Below are 15350 nucleotides of genomic sequence, written 5' to 3'. Positions count from 1 at the left end.
TTGGTTCACAAACACATCAACAAGATCAGCAAGGTCATTTGGATTCGTATCATCAAGCATTGGAACCGGACAACCTATCAATCATAAAATATCATCGTCACATCTCTACCACAAAACACAACTATTCGTAACTACTTTAACAGTTCAGAAACAGAAATCATCATATTTATCGAATTGTGAAAAAGCAGTTGTGTCATTTGTAGAAAAAAGAGAAATAATAGGGAATAAAGTTCTCTTAATAGAGTATAGAGTAATTCTTAATGAAACAATGTAAATAGTCCAAACAAGCAACAGATACACTTATACAATTCTTTCAGTTCACCATTAAGTCAACAATATGAAGGGTTTCTTTTTAATTTGCATTGGTTATGAATTTTTGATTCAATACCAAACAATGCACAAATAATAAAAAATGGTTTTTTTCTAATCTTAGATCAAAAACTTTTGAACTGTATCTGCGGACCAATTTTATACGTAGGTAAATATTTTTGATAATATTATACTGTATAGCAAATATTGCCATTGCACACAAATATATCAAATACTGGACATGAAAACTCCAAAATACTGTCAACATACTTATCGGCGTTGTCGTTCCTTGTGGTGTGGATGTTGAACCCGATGGAGGACCTGATAAGGGTGTTGTAGATGGTGTTTGAACTGAAGGAAGTGTCGTTGTTCCTACTGCAAAAGTATATTTCAAACATATCATTTAGGCTTGGCAGTTTCATATAGCTATTATTTTCTAAAGGTAATTCGTATTGTTGTGTATTTTCAAACACAAAATATTTAGATGGGACGTACCTCTCTCGATGCATGCTTTAATTCCCAAATCTTTCACGGAAACAGTCGAAGTTTCGTCCACGGGAACCAATTGTATTTCAACTGTGGAGGCAGGTTCACCCACGAAGTCTTCATTCACAGTACTTTCTTCCGAGGGATTCTGCACCGTCTATCAACAGGAATAAGATCAGCGTTCAGTATAAGTAGCTTATATCTCTGTTACTTTTTCCAATCATTCCATCTTATGTCAAAACTATTTATATATAAAACATATTCGTACCTTTTCCTTTGTCACTGTGGTACCATTTGGTTGTGTCAGGATAAAAATGACCTTTTCTGCATTTTGGGTTGTGACACTGATCTTTCCAACTGGAGATTCGTCATCTTTGTCTTTGAAAACAACTTTCACTTTCACTTCCTGACCCGGATTCCCGTTAGTCGGTTCAGATGTGCCAGATAATGGGGATGAAGTGGAAGATATTACTTGGTTCACAAACACATCAACAAGATCAGCAAGGTCATTTGGATTCGTATCATCAAGCATTGGAACCGGACAACCTATCAATCATAAAATATCATCGTCACATCTCTACCACAAAACACAACTATTCGTAACTACTTTAACAGTTCAGAAACAGAAATCATCATATTTATCGAATTGTGAAAAAGCAGTTGTGTCATTTGTAGAAAAAAGAGAAATAATAGGGAATAAAGTTCTCTTAATAGAGTATAGAGTAATTCTTAATGAAACAATGTAAATAGTCCAAACAAGCAACAGATACACTTATACAATTCTTTCAGTTCACCATTAAGTCAACAATATGAAGGGTGTCTTTTTAATTTGCATTGGTTATGAATTTTTGATTCAATACCAAACAATGCACAAATAATAAAAAATGGTTTTTTTCTAATCTTAGATCAAAAACTTTTGAACTGTATCTGCGGACCAATTTTATACGTAGGTAAATATTTTTGATAATATTATACTGTATAGCAAATATTGCCATTGCACACAAATATATCAAATACTGGACATGAAAACTCCAAAATACTGTCAACATACTTATCGGCGTTGTCGTTCCTTGTGGTGTGGATGTTGAACCCGATGGAGGACCTGATAAGGGTGTTGTAGATGGTGTTTGAACTGAAGGAAGTGTCGTTGTTCCTACTGCAAAAGTATATTTCAAACATATCATTTAGGCTTGGCAGTTTCATATAGCTATTATTTTCTAAAGGTAATTCGTATTGTTGTGTATTTTCAAACACAAAATATTTAGATGGGACGTACCTCTCTCGATGCATGCTTTAATTCCCAAATCTTTCACGGAAACAGTCGAAGTTTCGTCCACGGGAACCAATTGTATTTCAACTGTGGAGGCAGGTTCACCCACGAAGTCTTCATTCACAGTACTTTCTTCCGAGGGATTCTGCACCGTCTATCAACAGGAATAAGATCAGCGTCCAGTATAAGTAGCTTATATCTCTGTTACTTTTTCCAATCATTCCATCTTATGTCAAAACTATTTATATATAAAACATATTCGTACCTTTTCCTTTGTCACTGTGGTACCATTTGGTTGTGTCAGGATAAAAATGACCTTTTCTGCATTTTGGGTTGTGACACTGATCTTTCCCACTGGAGATTCGTCATCTTTGTCTTTGAAAACAACTTTCACTTTCACTTCCTGACCCGGATTCCCGTTAGTCGGTTCAGATGTGCCAGATAATGGGGATGAAGTGGAAGATATTACTTGGTTCACAAACACATCAACAAGATCAGCCAGGTCATTTGGATTCGTATCATCAAGCATTGGAACCGGACAACCTATCAATCATATATCATATTATAAACAAACTTGAAATATTTAAAGTACATTTAAGAGTTCATAATACAATGAAAAAAAATTGCATAGTAAAAGAAACAGTTTTTTGTTTGCATATCAAAGAAAAAATTCGGAATAATATATAGTTGAAAATATTAAGCATGAAAAATTAAAAGATAGTCAACATACTTGTAGGCGTTATGGGGCCTTGTTGTGTGGATGTGAATCCAGATGGAAGACCAGATAGGGGTGTTGTAGATGGTATTTGAACTGAAGGAAGCGTTGTTGTTCCGACTACAAAGATATATTTCAACCATGATTTAGACTTTATGAATCATATTCAGTTTCAAATAACCATTTTTTTCAACTAGAAATTGATATCGCTGTGTACACTTAAACATTAACCGTACTTAAAGTTGACGTACCCATTTCAATGCATGTTTTTATTCTCAAATCTTTCACGGAAACAATTGAAGATATTCTCGCTGGAAAAAATATTATCTCCACGTCAGTGGCCAATTCCTCAGCAAAGTCTGTCTCCACAGTTTGTTCTGCAGATGGATTCCGTACCGGCTGAAAATATAAAGAATACCAACGTTGTCTCTCTACATTTTCAATATATTCAAAACTAAATTATTTGTTAAATATTTGTACCTTTTCCCTCGTAATTGTCGCACCATTTGGTTTTCTTAGGATAAAAATGACCTTCTCTGCATTTTGGGTTGTGACACTGATCCTTCCCACTGGAGATTCCTCATTTTTGTCTTTGAAAACAACTTTCACTTTCACTTTCTGACCCGGATTCCCGTTAGTTAGTTCAGATGTTCCAGATAATGGGGATGAAGTGGAAGATATTACTTGGTTCACAAACACATCAACAAGATCAGTCAGGTCATTTGGATTCGTATCATCAAGCATTGGAACCGGACAAACTTGAAATACAAACAATAAGTGTTAATGTTATATCTAACATTTCTTAAATATTTATCCATGGTTCTTTTAATATCAGATATTGAAGCCTCTTTTTTTGAACAGTTACATAAGTTCTATTATATATCCATTTCGATTTTATTTATGTATACCTTTTTCCAAAACATTGACTTTAAAATAATACCTTTATCAGAATTTAGAAATAAACAACGTATAAATCTATTAAAATCAAGGGAAATCAAGACTGATATGTGGCTGTACTTTGTACCTGTGTTGGTGTTGATGATAAAGTTGCCAAGCTCACAACGTCATGCACTGTTTCTATGCGAGTACGTTGAAGATTGTTTGATGTTGTGTGTTCGATGGATGTCTGTGTTTGTTTGCTTTTGCTGGCGTGCCAATTTCACAAGTATAAGCAATACTTACCCTTTTTAAACCCAACAGACGGTTCAAAGGGATTAAAACAGAACAGTTGAAAAAAAACAGATTAAACTGGAAAAATGAACATTAAATAAATTAGGTATAACTGGGAAAAATATTAAAAATATTTCTGGAAAAGAAATTTTTACGAGGTATTAAGATTTATACAAATACAAAACTTATTTCTTATTAACTCATTTTGTATAAGTCATTTATTTTGAAAAGACCTAATCGTGTGCCTCTTGAAATTTTGAATTTAGATATAATGTAAAATAAGTTTTGTAATTCATATCTCTATAATCAATAAACTGTGTGCAATATACGACAACATTTATAAGGACACAAACAATAATGTAATGCACTATACATGATGTAGACATTTATACAAAACAGCAACAAATACATATTTGGGTTAAAGGAAAAGGAAGGAAAGGTAAAAATAATCGATAACGATAAAATGCTTACCTGAAGTAGTTGTTGGGGGTGTTTTAGTTGTAGTTTCCTCTGCAATAAAAATACTTTAAAAGTAAACAGCTTCGTAAGATGATACATTGCATTGTTCATACAATATTATAGGACGGAACAGAAAGTTAACTTTTCCTGTTCTGGAATTGTACCGAATCAGATGTAATATCACCATGTGAATTATATACTTTACATGTTGCGTGCGAACATTCTATATAGTTTTGGCTCATTGGTAAATTAACGTTATTTATTCTTCTTAATTCTCGTAAAATTCCTCCTTAATGTGATTCTTTTGATTTTCTTATTCTTTGTTTAAATAAGGCGTTTGATAAACATTAATGTACATTCTAACACATCACAGTCGGGAGCAAATTTTTGAGAATTAAGAATAGTATCTAGCAATAATTTACATATAAGCTAAAACTATAGAAAATGTACGCAACATGTAAAATATACATTTTACTAGGTGATACTCTTTTCAAAAGCCACCTTCAACTTAAACATGCCTAAAATATTTAATGAAAATCTTATTATCTAACGCGTTTTCATTGAAATTGTGTTAAATGCTCGTCTATTAAATAACAATACTGGGTTGGTCAAACAAATGTAAAAACTTCTTTTTTTAAATTGGTGTAATAAAAAACACTATAACACTTTGGATCATGCATTCTAATATTGCACGCGCAGACCATTGCACAATGGTTTAAAAAAAAATACGCACTGCAGTCTTTTTCGTCATCGCAATGCACGAGGCAATCACATTTTCCGTCGCATATCTCACTAGTAAGATAACAAATTGGTTCCTTAGAACAGGGAATGGTTGTCGGTGGGCATTGATATGTTGTTGTCAACACAGATGTTGTTGTGCCTAAGTAAAACAAAATTTTTGTCCCGTTAAAAATCATTTAAATTACATGGAGATACATACAAAACTTCAAATTTATAAATGAAATTTAGTGTGCTTCTAAGAGAGTTTCTGGTAAGCTAGTGAAACATAAATCGCAATGAAAGATATCTAATAATAATGAAATACAAACACCAGTTGGAAGAAAAATACTGTAATGTAATAAAAGTGCCTTGGGTTTAAATATATCTTCCATTTGCTTTATTTTAATTGTGAATAAATAATTAGTACATTATAATACAAACTTCAAAAGTTCAATTTCTAAATAAATTTGACCAATCTACAATTGCATCAATTTTTGTCTGGTTAAGTTTTTACTTGTTGTAACACACTTCTTTCTTTTTTTTACAAGAAATAAAAAAATGCAAATTCTCATTAAAGATGGTTATATTCGTATGATTGTTGATTTACATTAACATGGTTTCGGGATACATGAAACAGTTCAGATTTATCCTTTTGATAAAGCAGAAATGTAATAAATGAAAGTATTAGTTTTTATTTCTTATATATACATAATCATTTTACTGAATGTCAAAGGCAATTAAATCTTGTACCAATTTTTTAACACTTTATTTTATCTGTTACGTTATTAATTATTAAATTAATCTGACGGCATCCAAATTTTTATCTTAATCAATCCATTCAAAAGGATATTGGAAAAAGTAGGTTTAATAGAAATATGTTCCATTTATGTTTTCTTGGGGTTTTAATCGTGAAAAAAATCGCTCTTAAACGGGTAAGTCGAGACAACACTTCAAAATAAAATCACCGAGACAACCCTCTTCATCCTCGCCGTCGTCACATTGTTTTATACCGTCGCAGCGCTGGGAGCCAGCTATGCAGGTACTGCGATCATTGCACCAAAAATCACAGGTACTGGACGCTGTAGTTTGCGCTTCTCGTAGGATAAGAAAAGAGAAAAGGGACTAGAAATTTTTGCAAAATGAAAAAGTGTAATGTGGCTGTGCAGAAAGAAATGTGAAATTTTAATTTATATGTACACTGTAGCTAACTAATCGTGTGAGGTAGATATTGATTTAGAAGGTTAATTAATATGTTAAACTATTCAAAAGGACAGATCATTGCATACGTGTTGAAATATGTTTTTGGGAAAGTGCATATAGGAAAGTTTCCCTAAGAGGCGTCTATTTTTCTACATGTAACAAATAATGTGTTTGAAGTTATGCATGCAAATGAAAAAGTCTGTTTTTGATACATGTATATGAATTGAATATTAAATGAATTAAAAGAAAGTATAAAATTGTTTTTATATAGGAAAAAGAGGTAAACATTTTGAGTATCATTTGTAAAAATTCTCACAAGATCATTAAATTGGTGGTATAGTATTAAATAACATTCACAACAAAGCATCATTAATCACTGAATTAATGGTTTTAATGAAACCTTATCCAGTCTTATCAAAATGAAAAATTCTAGAATTTCTACTTTTTGCATTTAAACAAAACAATAATATGGATTATTCATATGCTTTAACTTACCACTCGTAATCTGTAAATATAAATGTTTGAATGATTTTAATTTAATATATCTCATCAAGAAATTCCATTACTACTAAAGTCAAATACATCAATCGTATAAACATTAGTATGTTACTAGTATTTAACGTGACTCACTGATGGGTTTGGTGTCGTTGTTGATGCTAAAATAGAAAAATGGTAATAAGTTTATCTAAACAGAAATACGAAATTTAAATAAGAAACATAAAAAGGTAATCAAATTCAATTTTAAAAAAACAACATACGCTGTCCTATGACTGGTTTGTAACATGCCCGGATTTTGAGATTTGAGATTTCTGGCTGTTCAGCAGAATCGCTCCTAATGTTGATTGTAAAATTGTCTGTGATGATACCAGCAGCAAACACAAATTCTACCGTCTCATTATTTTGAGTTATGATTTTTTGCTGAAAAACATTCATATAGCGGTATTAATCAAACCGATTTGTTCCTTTGTTCTATCTAATTTGACTTAGCCTTGGTTTTATGATATCATATAATGCAACTTTTATACATACTTTATAATCCGTGAGGTATTCAAGGCCAACAGTGTCTGCTCTGTTTACAGTAAATGACACTCGCAAAATAGTCGGAGTGTCTTGCGATATAATTTTTACGACAACATTTTCATCATAAGTTGGCTCCTTTTTCGGTTTGTACACACCTGTACAAAAGATATTTTTCATTAAACAAAATGAATTTTAATCTTTTTTTCTTTTAAATACAGTTAAATAAATAAATTTTAGAATTAACTTTAAAATGTCAACAATAATAATCATAGTTTGCACACAAAAAAACCGACAGTATTATCATCAATGAAATTGACAAGGCCACTCTCTCGCTAAACGCATATTACATTTAAATATAAAAGTTTAAAAACAATTTACTGTTTGTTTGTAAAATGTTTTCTATAGGAGCGTCCGGATCTTCACTGGGAGAACGAAGAGACACATCTATAGCTTGTTCAGGTCCAATATCGACGTAACTGCAAACTAAAATTCAAAATCGTATTTCAATGTTTATACATGGATTTAAACATTTAATTTCTAGCAAATGTCTACAGACAACTCCTTTCAAACATTGAAAAAAAAACATTTGAATGATAATAATTCAGTAACAAAAGGTACGTACACATTTATAAAAAAAATAGATTAACATTAATATATCTTTAATCATGATTATACCTGTTGTAGAAGGGGTCGAAATAGTAGTTATTGTTGCAGAAGGAGTGGAGCCACTTGGCGTTGTTCCACTCGGTGTTGGTCCGCTCGGAGTTGGAGTCGCAGAGGGTGTTGGTCCACTTGGAGAGGGTCCACTAGGTGTTGGTGTCACCGACGGTGAAGGTCCACTTGGGGTAGGTGTCACAGATGGAGTTGGACCGCTTGGTGTGGAAACACTTGGTGTTGGTGTCACTGAGGGTGTTGGTCCACTTGGGGTAGGTGTCACCGATGGAGTAGGGCCGCTAGGAGTTGGTGTTACTGATGGTGTTGGTCCACTAGGTGTCGGTGTAACTGATGGCGTCGGTCCACTTGGTATAGGTGTACCAGATGGAGTTGGACCGCTTGGCGTGGGTGTGACCGATGGTGTAGGACCACTCGGAGTTGGTGTCACAGATGGTGTTGGTCCACTTGGAGTTGGTGCACTTGGTGTAACTGTCACCGATGGTGAAGGTCCACTAGGCGTAGGTGTAACAGAGGGAGTAGGGCCGCTCGGAGTTGGTGTCACTGATGGAGTTGGTCCGCTTGGTGTAGGTGTACCTGATGGAGTTGGACCGCTTGGGGTGGGTGTGACAGATGGTGTAGGACCACTTGGTGTAGGTGTAACTGATGGAGTTGGACCACTTGGGGTGGAAACACTTGGTGTTGGTGTCACTGAGGGTGTTGGTCCACTTGGGGTAGGTGTCACCGATGGAGTAGGACCGCTAGGAGTTGGTGTCACTGATGGTGTTGGTCCACTAGGTGTCGGTCCACTTGGTGTAGGTGTACCAGATGGAGTTGGACCGCTTGGCGTGGGTGTCACAGATGGTGTTGGTCCACTTGGAGTTGGTGCACTTGGTGTAACTGTCACCGATGGTGAAGGTCCACTAGGCGTAGGTGTAACAGAGGGAGTAGGGCCGCTCGGAGTTGGTGTCACTGATGGAGTTGGTCCGCTTGGTGTAGGTGTACCTGATGGAGTTGGACCGCTTGGTGTGGGTGTGACAGATGGTGTAGGACCACTTGGTGTAGGTGTAACTGACGGAGTTGGACCACTTGGAGTGGAAACACTTGGTGTTGGTGTCACTGAGGGTGTTGGTCCACTTGGGGTAGGTGTCACCGATGGAGTAGGACCGCTAGGAGTTGGTGTCACTGATGGTGTTGGTCCACTAGGTGTCGGTCCACTTGGTGTAGGTGTACCAGATGGAGTTGGACCGCTTGGCGTGGGTGTGACCGATGGTGTAGGACCACTCGGAGTTGGTGTCACAGATGGTGTTGGTCCACTTGGAGTTGGTGCACTTGGTGTAACTGTCACCGATGGTGAAGGTCCACTAGGCGTAGGTGTAACAGAGGGAGTAGGGCCGCTCGGAGTTGGTGTCACTGATGGAGTTGGTCCGCTTGGTGTAGGTGTACCTGATGGAGTTGGACCGCTTGGTGTGGGTGTGACAGATGGTGTAGGACCACTTGGTGTAGGTGTAACTGATGGAGTTGGACCACTTGGGGTGGAAACACTTGGTGTTGGTGTCACTGAGGGTGTTGGTCCACTTGGGGTAGGTGTCACCGATGGAGTAGGACCGCTAGGAGTTGGTGTCACTGATGGTGTTGGTCCACTAGGTGTCGGTCCACTTGGTGTAGGTGTACCAGATGGAGTTGGACCGCTTGGCGTGGGTGTGACTGATGGTGTAGGACCACTCGGAGTTGGTGTCACAGATGGTGTTGGTCCACTTGGAGTTGGTGCACTTGGTGTAACTGTCACCGATGGTGAAGGTCCACTAGGCGTAGGTGTAACAGAGGGAGTAGGGCCGCTCGGAGTTGGTGTCACTGATGGAGTTGGTCCGCTTGGTGTAGGTGTACCTGATGGAGTTGGACCGCTTGGTGTGGGTGTGACAGATGGTGTAGGACCACTTGGTGTAGGTGTAACTGATGGAGTTGGACCACTTGGGGTGGAAACACTTGGTGTTGGTGTCACTGAGGGTGTTGGTCCACTTGGGGTAGGTGTCACCGATGGAGTAGGACCGCTAGGAGTTGGTGTCACTGATGGTGTTGGTCCACTAGGTGTCGGTCCACTTGGTGTAGGTGTACCAGATGGAGTTGGACCGCTTGGCGTGGGTGTGACCGATGGTGTAGGACCACTCGGAGTTGGTGTCACAGATGGTGTTGGTCCACTTGGAGTTGGTGCACTTGGTGTAACTGTCACCGATGGTGAAGGTCCACTAGGCGTAGGTGTAACAGAGGGAGTAGGGCCGCTCGGAGTTGGTGTCACTGATGGAGTTGGTCCGCTTGGTGTAGGTGTACCTGATGGAGTTGGACCGCTTGGTGTGGGTGTGACAGATGGTGTAGGACCACTTGGTGTAGGTGTAACTGAAGGAGTTGGACCACTTGGAGTGGAAACACTTGGTGTTGGTGTCACTGAGGGAGTTGGTCCACTTGGGGTAGGTGTCACAGATGGTGTTGGTCCACTTGGAGTTGGTGCACTTGGTGTAACTGTCACCGATGGTGAAGGTCCACTAGGCGTAGGTGTAACAGAGGGAGTAGGGCCGCTCGGAGTTGGTGTCACTGATGGAGTTGGGCCGCTTGGTGTAGGTGTACCTGATGGAGTTGGACCACTTGCAGTGGGTGTGACAGATGGTGTAGGACCACTTGGTGTAGGTGTAACTGACGGAGTTGGACCACTTGGAGTGGAAACACTTGGTGTTGGTGTCACTGAGGGTGTTGGTCCACTTGGGGTAGGTGTCACCGATGGAGTAGGACCGCTAGGAGTTGGTGTCACTGATGGTGTTGGTCCACTAGGTGTCGGTCCACTTGGTGTAGGTGTACCAGATGGAGTTGGACCGCTTGGCGTGGGTGTGACCGATGGTGTAGGACCACTCGGAGTTGGTGTCACAGATGGTGTTGGTCCACTTGGAGTTGGTGCACTTGGTGTAACTGTCACCGATGGTGAAGGTCCACTAGGCGTAGGTGTAACAGAGGGAGTAGGGCTGCTCGGAGTTGGTGTCACTGATGGAGTTGGGCCGCTTGGTGTAGGTGTACCTGATGGAGGTGGACCGCTTGGAGTGGGTGTGACAGATGGTGTAGGACCACTTGGTGTAGGTGTAACTGACGGAGTTGGACCACTTGGAGTGGAAACACTTGGTGTTGGTGTCACTGAAGGTGTTGGTCCACTTGGGGTAGGTGTCACCGATGGAGTAGGGCCGCTAGGAGTTGGTGTTACTGATGGTGTTGGTCCACTAGGTGTCGGTCCACTTGGTGTAGGTGTACCAGATGGAGTTGGACCGCTTGGCGTGGGTGTGACCGATGGTGTAGGACCACTCGGAGTTGGTGTCACAGATGGTGTTGGTCCACTTGGAGTTGGTGCACTTGGTGTAACTGTCACCGATGGTGAAGGTCCACTAGGCGTAGGTGTAACAGAGGGAGTAGGGCCGCTCGGAGTTGGTGTCACTGATGGAGTTGGTCCGCTTGGTGTAGGTGTACTTGATGGAGTTGGACCGCTTGGTGTGGGTGTGACAGATGGTGTAGGACCACTTGGTGTAGGTGTAACTGAAGGAGTTGGACCACTTGGAGTGGAAACACTTGGTGTTGGTGTCACTGAGGGAGTTGGTCCACTTGGGGTAGGTGTCACAGATGGTGTTGGTCCACTTGGAGTTGGTGCACTTGGTGTAACTGTCACCGATGGTGAAGGTCCACTAGGCGTAGGTGTAACAGAGGGAGTAGGGCCGCTCGGAGTTGGTGTCACTGATGGAGTTGGGCCGCTTGGTGTAGGTGTACCTGATGGAGTTGGACCACTTGCAGTGGGTGTGACAGATGGTGTAGGACCACTTGGTGTAGGTGTAACTGACGCAGTTGGACCACTTGGAGTGGAAACACTTGGTGTTGGTGTCACTGAGGGTGTTGGTCCACTTGGGGTAGGTGTCACCGATGGAGTAGGACCGCTAGGAGTTGGTGTCACTGATGGTGTTGGTCCACTAGGTGTCGGTCCACTTGGTGTAGGTGTACCAGATGGAGTTGGACCGCTTGGCGTGGGTGTGACCGATGGTGTAGGACCACTCGGAGTTGGTGTCACAGATGGTGTTGGTCCACTTGGAGTTGGTGCACTTGGTGTAACTGTCACCGATGGTGAAGGTCCACTAGGCGTAGGTGTAACAGAGGGAGTAGGGCTGCTCGGAGTTGGTGTCACTGATGGAGTTGGGCCGCTTGGTGTAGGTGTACCTGATGGAGTTGGACCGCTTGGAGTGGGTGTGACAGATGGTGTAGGACCACTTGGTGTAGGTGTAACTGACGGAGTTGGACCACTTGGAGTGGAAACACTTGGTGTTGGTGTCACTGAAGGTGTTGGTCCACTTGGGGTAGGTGTCACCGATGGAGTAGGACCGCTAGGAGTTGGTGTCACTGATGGTGTTGGTCCACTAGGTGTCGGTCCACTTGGTGTAGGTGTACCAGATGGAGTTGGACCGCTTGGCGTGGGTGTGACCGATGGTGTAGGACCACTCGGAGTTGGTGTCACAGATGGTGTTGGTCCACTTGGAGTTGGTGCACTTGGTGTAACTGTCACCGATGGTGAAGGTCCACTAGGCGTAGGTGTAACAGAGGGAGTAGGGCCGCTCGGAGTTGGTGTCACTGATGGAGTTGGTCCGCTTGGTGTAGGTGTACCTGATGGAGTTGGACCGCTTGGGGTGGGTGTGACAGATGGTGTAGGACCACTTGGTGTAGGTGTAACTGACGGAGTTGGACCACTTGGAGTGGAAACACTTGGTGTTGGTGTCACTGAGGGTGTTGGTCCACTTGGGGTAGGTGTCACCGATGGAGTAGGACCGCTAGGAGTTGGTGTCACTGATGGTGTTGGTCCACTTGGAGTTGGTGCACTTGGTGTAACTGTCACCGATGGTGAAGGTCCACTAGGCGTGGGTGTAACAGAGGGAGTAGGGCCGCTCGGAGTTGGTGTCACTGATGGAGTTGGTCCGCTTGGTGTAGGTGTACCTGATGGAGTTGGACCGCTTGGTGTGGGTGTGACAGATGGTGTAGGACCACTTGGTGTAGGTGTAACTGATGGAGTTGGACCACTTGGGGTGGAAACACTTGGTGTTGGTGTCACTGAGGGTGTTGGTCCACTAGGAGTCGGTGTAACTGATGGTGTAGGGCCACTTGGCGTTGGTGTGACTGACGGTGTTGGTCCACTAGGTGTGGGTGTCACGGATGGTGTAGGTCCACTAGGAGTTGGTGTCACTGATGGTGTTGGTCCACTTGGTGTAGGTGTAACTGACGGAGTTGGACCACTTGGTGTTGGACCGCCAGGTGTTGTTACACTAGGGGTTGACCCATTTGTGGTCACAGATGGTGTTGTTCCAAATGAAGGTGTTGTGATTATTTCCGACGGAGTTCCTATTTAATATAATGATATATGATGACTTTTCAATAATTTTCAGTTATTATATCTTTGTTTTTCTTAATTTATGCATAAAGACAATTTATTTTTTGGTGTTTATCAGAAATTTTTTTAACAGACTTACCGGATGATATTGTTGTAATTCGCGGTGTAGATACTTTTGTTGCTGGCGTTTGAGGAACTGTTCCACTCGAAGTTACTGAAGGCGACGTACCGAGGGTGGTTGTTACACCTATTCAAAATCAGTTTATATATGTTACATTTATTTAGCCCTACATCTATAACAAACATTAAACACTGAAATTATGTTTAACAAGTCCATATAAAAACTAAAATATTCAAATACACGTAGATTTGTCGGCTACTGTGGAATCATTAGATGTCGTGGTGGCTCAATTTTCGTGGAATTCGTGGGTATCCCTTAACCACGAATTGACATCCCCCACGAATTAATAAAATAAAGTACTAAGACATGTTTCCTTTTGTAGATATAAGAGAATACACGAAATTACGTCCCCACAAACCTGTAAAATTAAGCAATCCACGACAAATGGCATCAACTAAATTTAATGATTCCACAGTATGTCGTCCGTTACATTAAAAAGAATTGTATCAGAAATAAATTATGATGTAAGTTTAATCTTTTAAATTTTTTTCATTAACAATTCATTTGTGAATCACTTCTGCTATATTGAAATAGACATCATCTTTTTTTTTTAAATCCGCCAGACATACATCCTCATTTCATTAACATAGTATCATTAACTGTAGTAAGAATATTTTAAGCACACATTGATTTTAATATTTGATGTATTCATTAGTTGAACTTTAATTTCAAGATGTTTGCTACAAACAGAGCTGGATAAAGAAAAACCATAGTTTGATAAATAAATTTCTCAACAAAACTATAGTAGACAAGTTTGGTGATTAAAAACTACATTTAAATTCATGACCATCATTTCTATTACAATAAAAAGTGAGCCGTTTTTGTAAAGTCATACAGAATAAATATTCTATTTATATAAAACAATCCAGCTGCTTGATATTTTAGATATACGGTATTTTCACCATGCATTGGACACCTGTGGAATTTTCTCTTTGATCAAACATCAATTATAGTCTAGATTTAAATACAACTTGTTTTAAAAGTTAAAGGTTTTTCCCTTGCTCAATTATTGGGGACAAAATAGTGAAAGTGTTGAAAACGTAGAAATAAAGCAAATTAATGAAGTGTTGAACAATTTGGCAATAGATCGGACAATATTTACCAAGCATTGAACGGCTATACAGTAGAGATTAAAAATAAGAAAAATTTTAATGCAAAAATAAAGAGGTTTGAAAATAAAATTTAATTAATTGCTATAAAGAGCATTGTTTTTATTATCGAATCTACAGTCAGGAATTTAGACTACTGCTTCTGTTCAAAGGACTATTTATCTTGAGAGGTTCTTTATCGTGTCAGCACCTACAGGAACTTTTGATTAAAAAAGCAGTATCCATCAAACTAACTTTTCAGTGGTCTGAGGAAAATGATTGTTTCATTTTTTTTTTTAATTTTACTATAATTTTAAAGTATATCACAAGAAAAGGGAACCTAGCATGTTAATAATTAGATAAAATCATGCATTGAAAAATATCCAATGCACGGTTTATTTGTGTCCGATCCATTGTGAAATGAAAATATGAAGCAAAGATGACCTTGACATTAATAGTTCAAATTTCTAAGACTTATTCTAATTAAATTTTGTTTCAAAAATTACTTTGTAATTATTTGAGGTAGAGGGTGCATTTTCAATAAAGCATAACATTCAAATAATGCTCTTATGTTAAATCTGTGCAACTAAATTTTCAATGATGGCGTATTTGACGTTATTTTACGATGCCTATATTGCTATATTTTTGCCAATATGACTATCAAATTCTTAATAATCATAAAG

At 39.5% G+C, this 15350-nt stretch overlaps 1 protein-coding gene across 1 annotated transcript in view; it reads right to left on the bottom strand.

Moving 5' to 3' along the window:
* Positions 1-15350, bottom strand: part of LOC128163029 (mucin-16-like) — a 112855-nt gene that overhangs the window by 62206 nt on the left and 35299 nt on the right. The window contains exons 78-86 of the mRNA XM_052826485.1: positions 13538-13645; positions 8025-13409; positions 7728-7832; positions 7359-7504; positions 7088-7247; positions 6960-6985; positions 6825-6834; positions 5143-5289; positions 4422-4460 (exon numbers count right to left, since the gene is read on the bottom strand). Coding sequence (XP_052682445.1) covers positions 4422-4460; positions 5143-5289; positions 6825-6834; positions 6960-6985; positions 7088-7247; positions 7359-7504; positions 7728-7832; positions 8025-13409; positions 13538-13645 — 6126 coding nt within the window. The remainder of the gene's footprint in view (positions 1-4421; positions 4461-5142; positions 5290-6824; positions 6835-6959; positions 6986-7087; positions 7248-7358; positions 7505-7727; positions 7833-8024; positions 13410-13537; positions 13646-15350) is intronic.

The sequence above is a fragment of the Crassostrea angulata genome, chromosome 9 (genome assembly GCF_025612915.1).
Source record: "Crassostrea angulata isolate pt1a10 chromosome 9, ASM2561291v2, whole genome shotgun sequence".
Classification (NCBI taxonomy): domain Eukaryota; kingdom Metazoa; phylum Mollusca; class Bivalvia; order Ostreida; family Ostreidae; genus Magallana; species Magallana angulata.
Note: the sequence above shows the minus strand (reverse complement) of the source record. Positions and strands in the feature narration are given on the sequence as shown.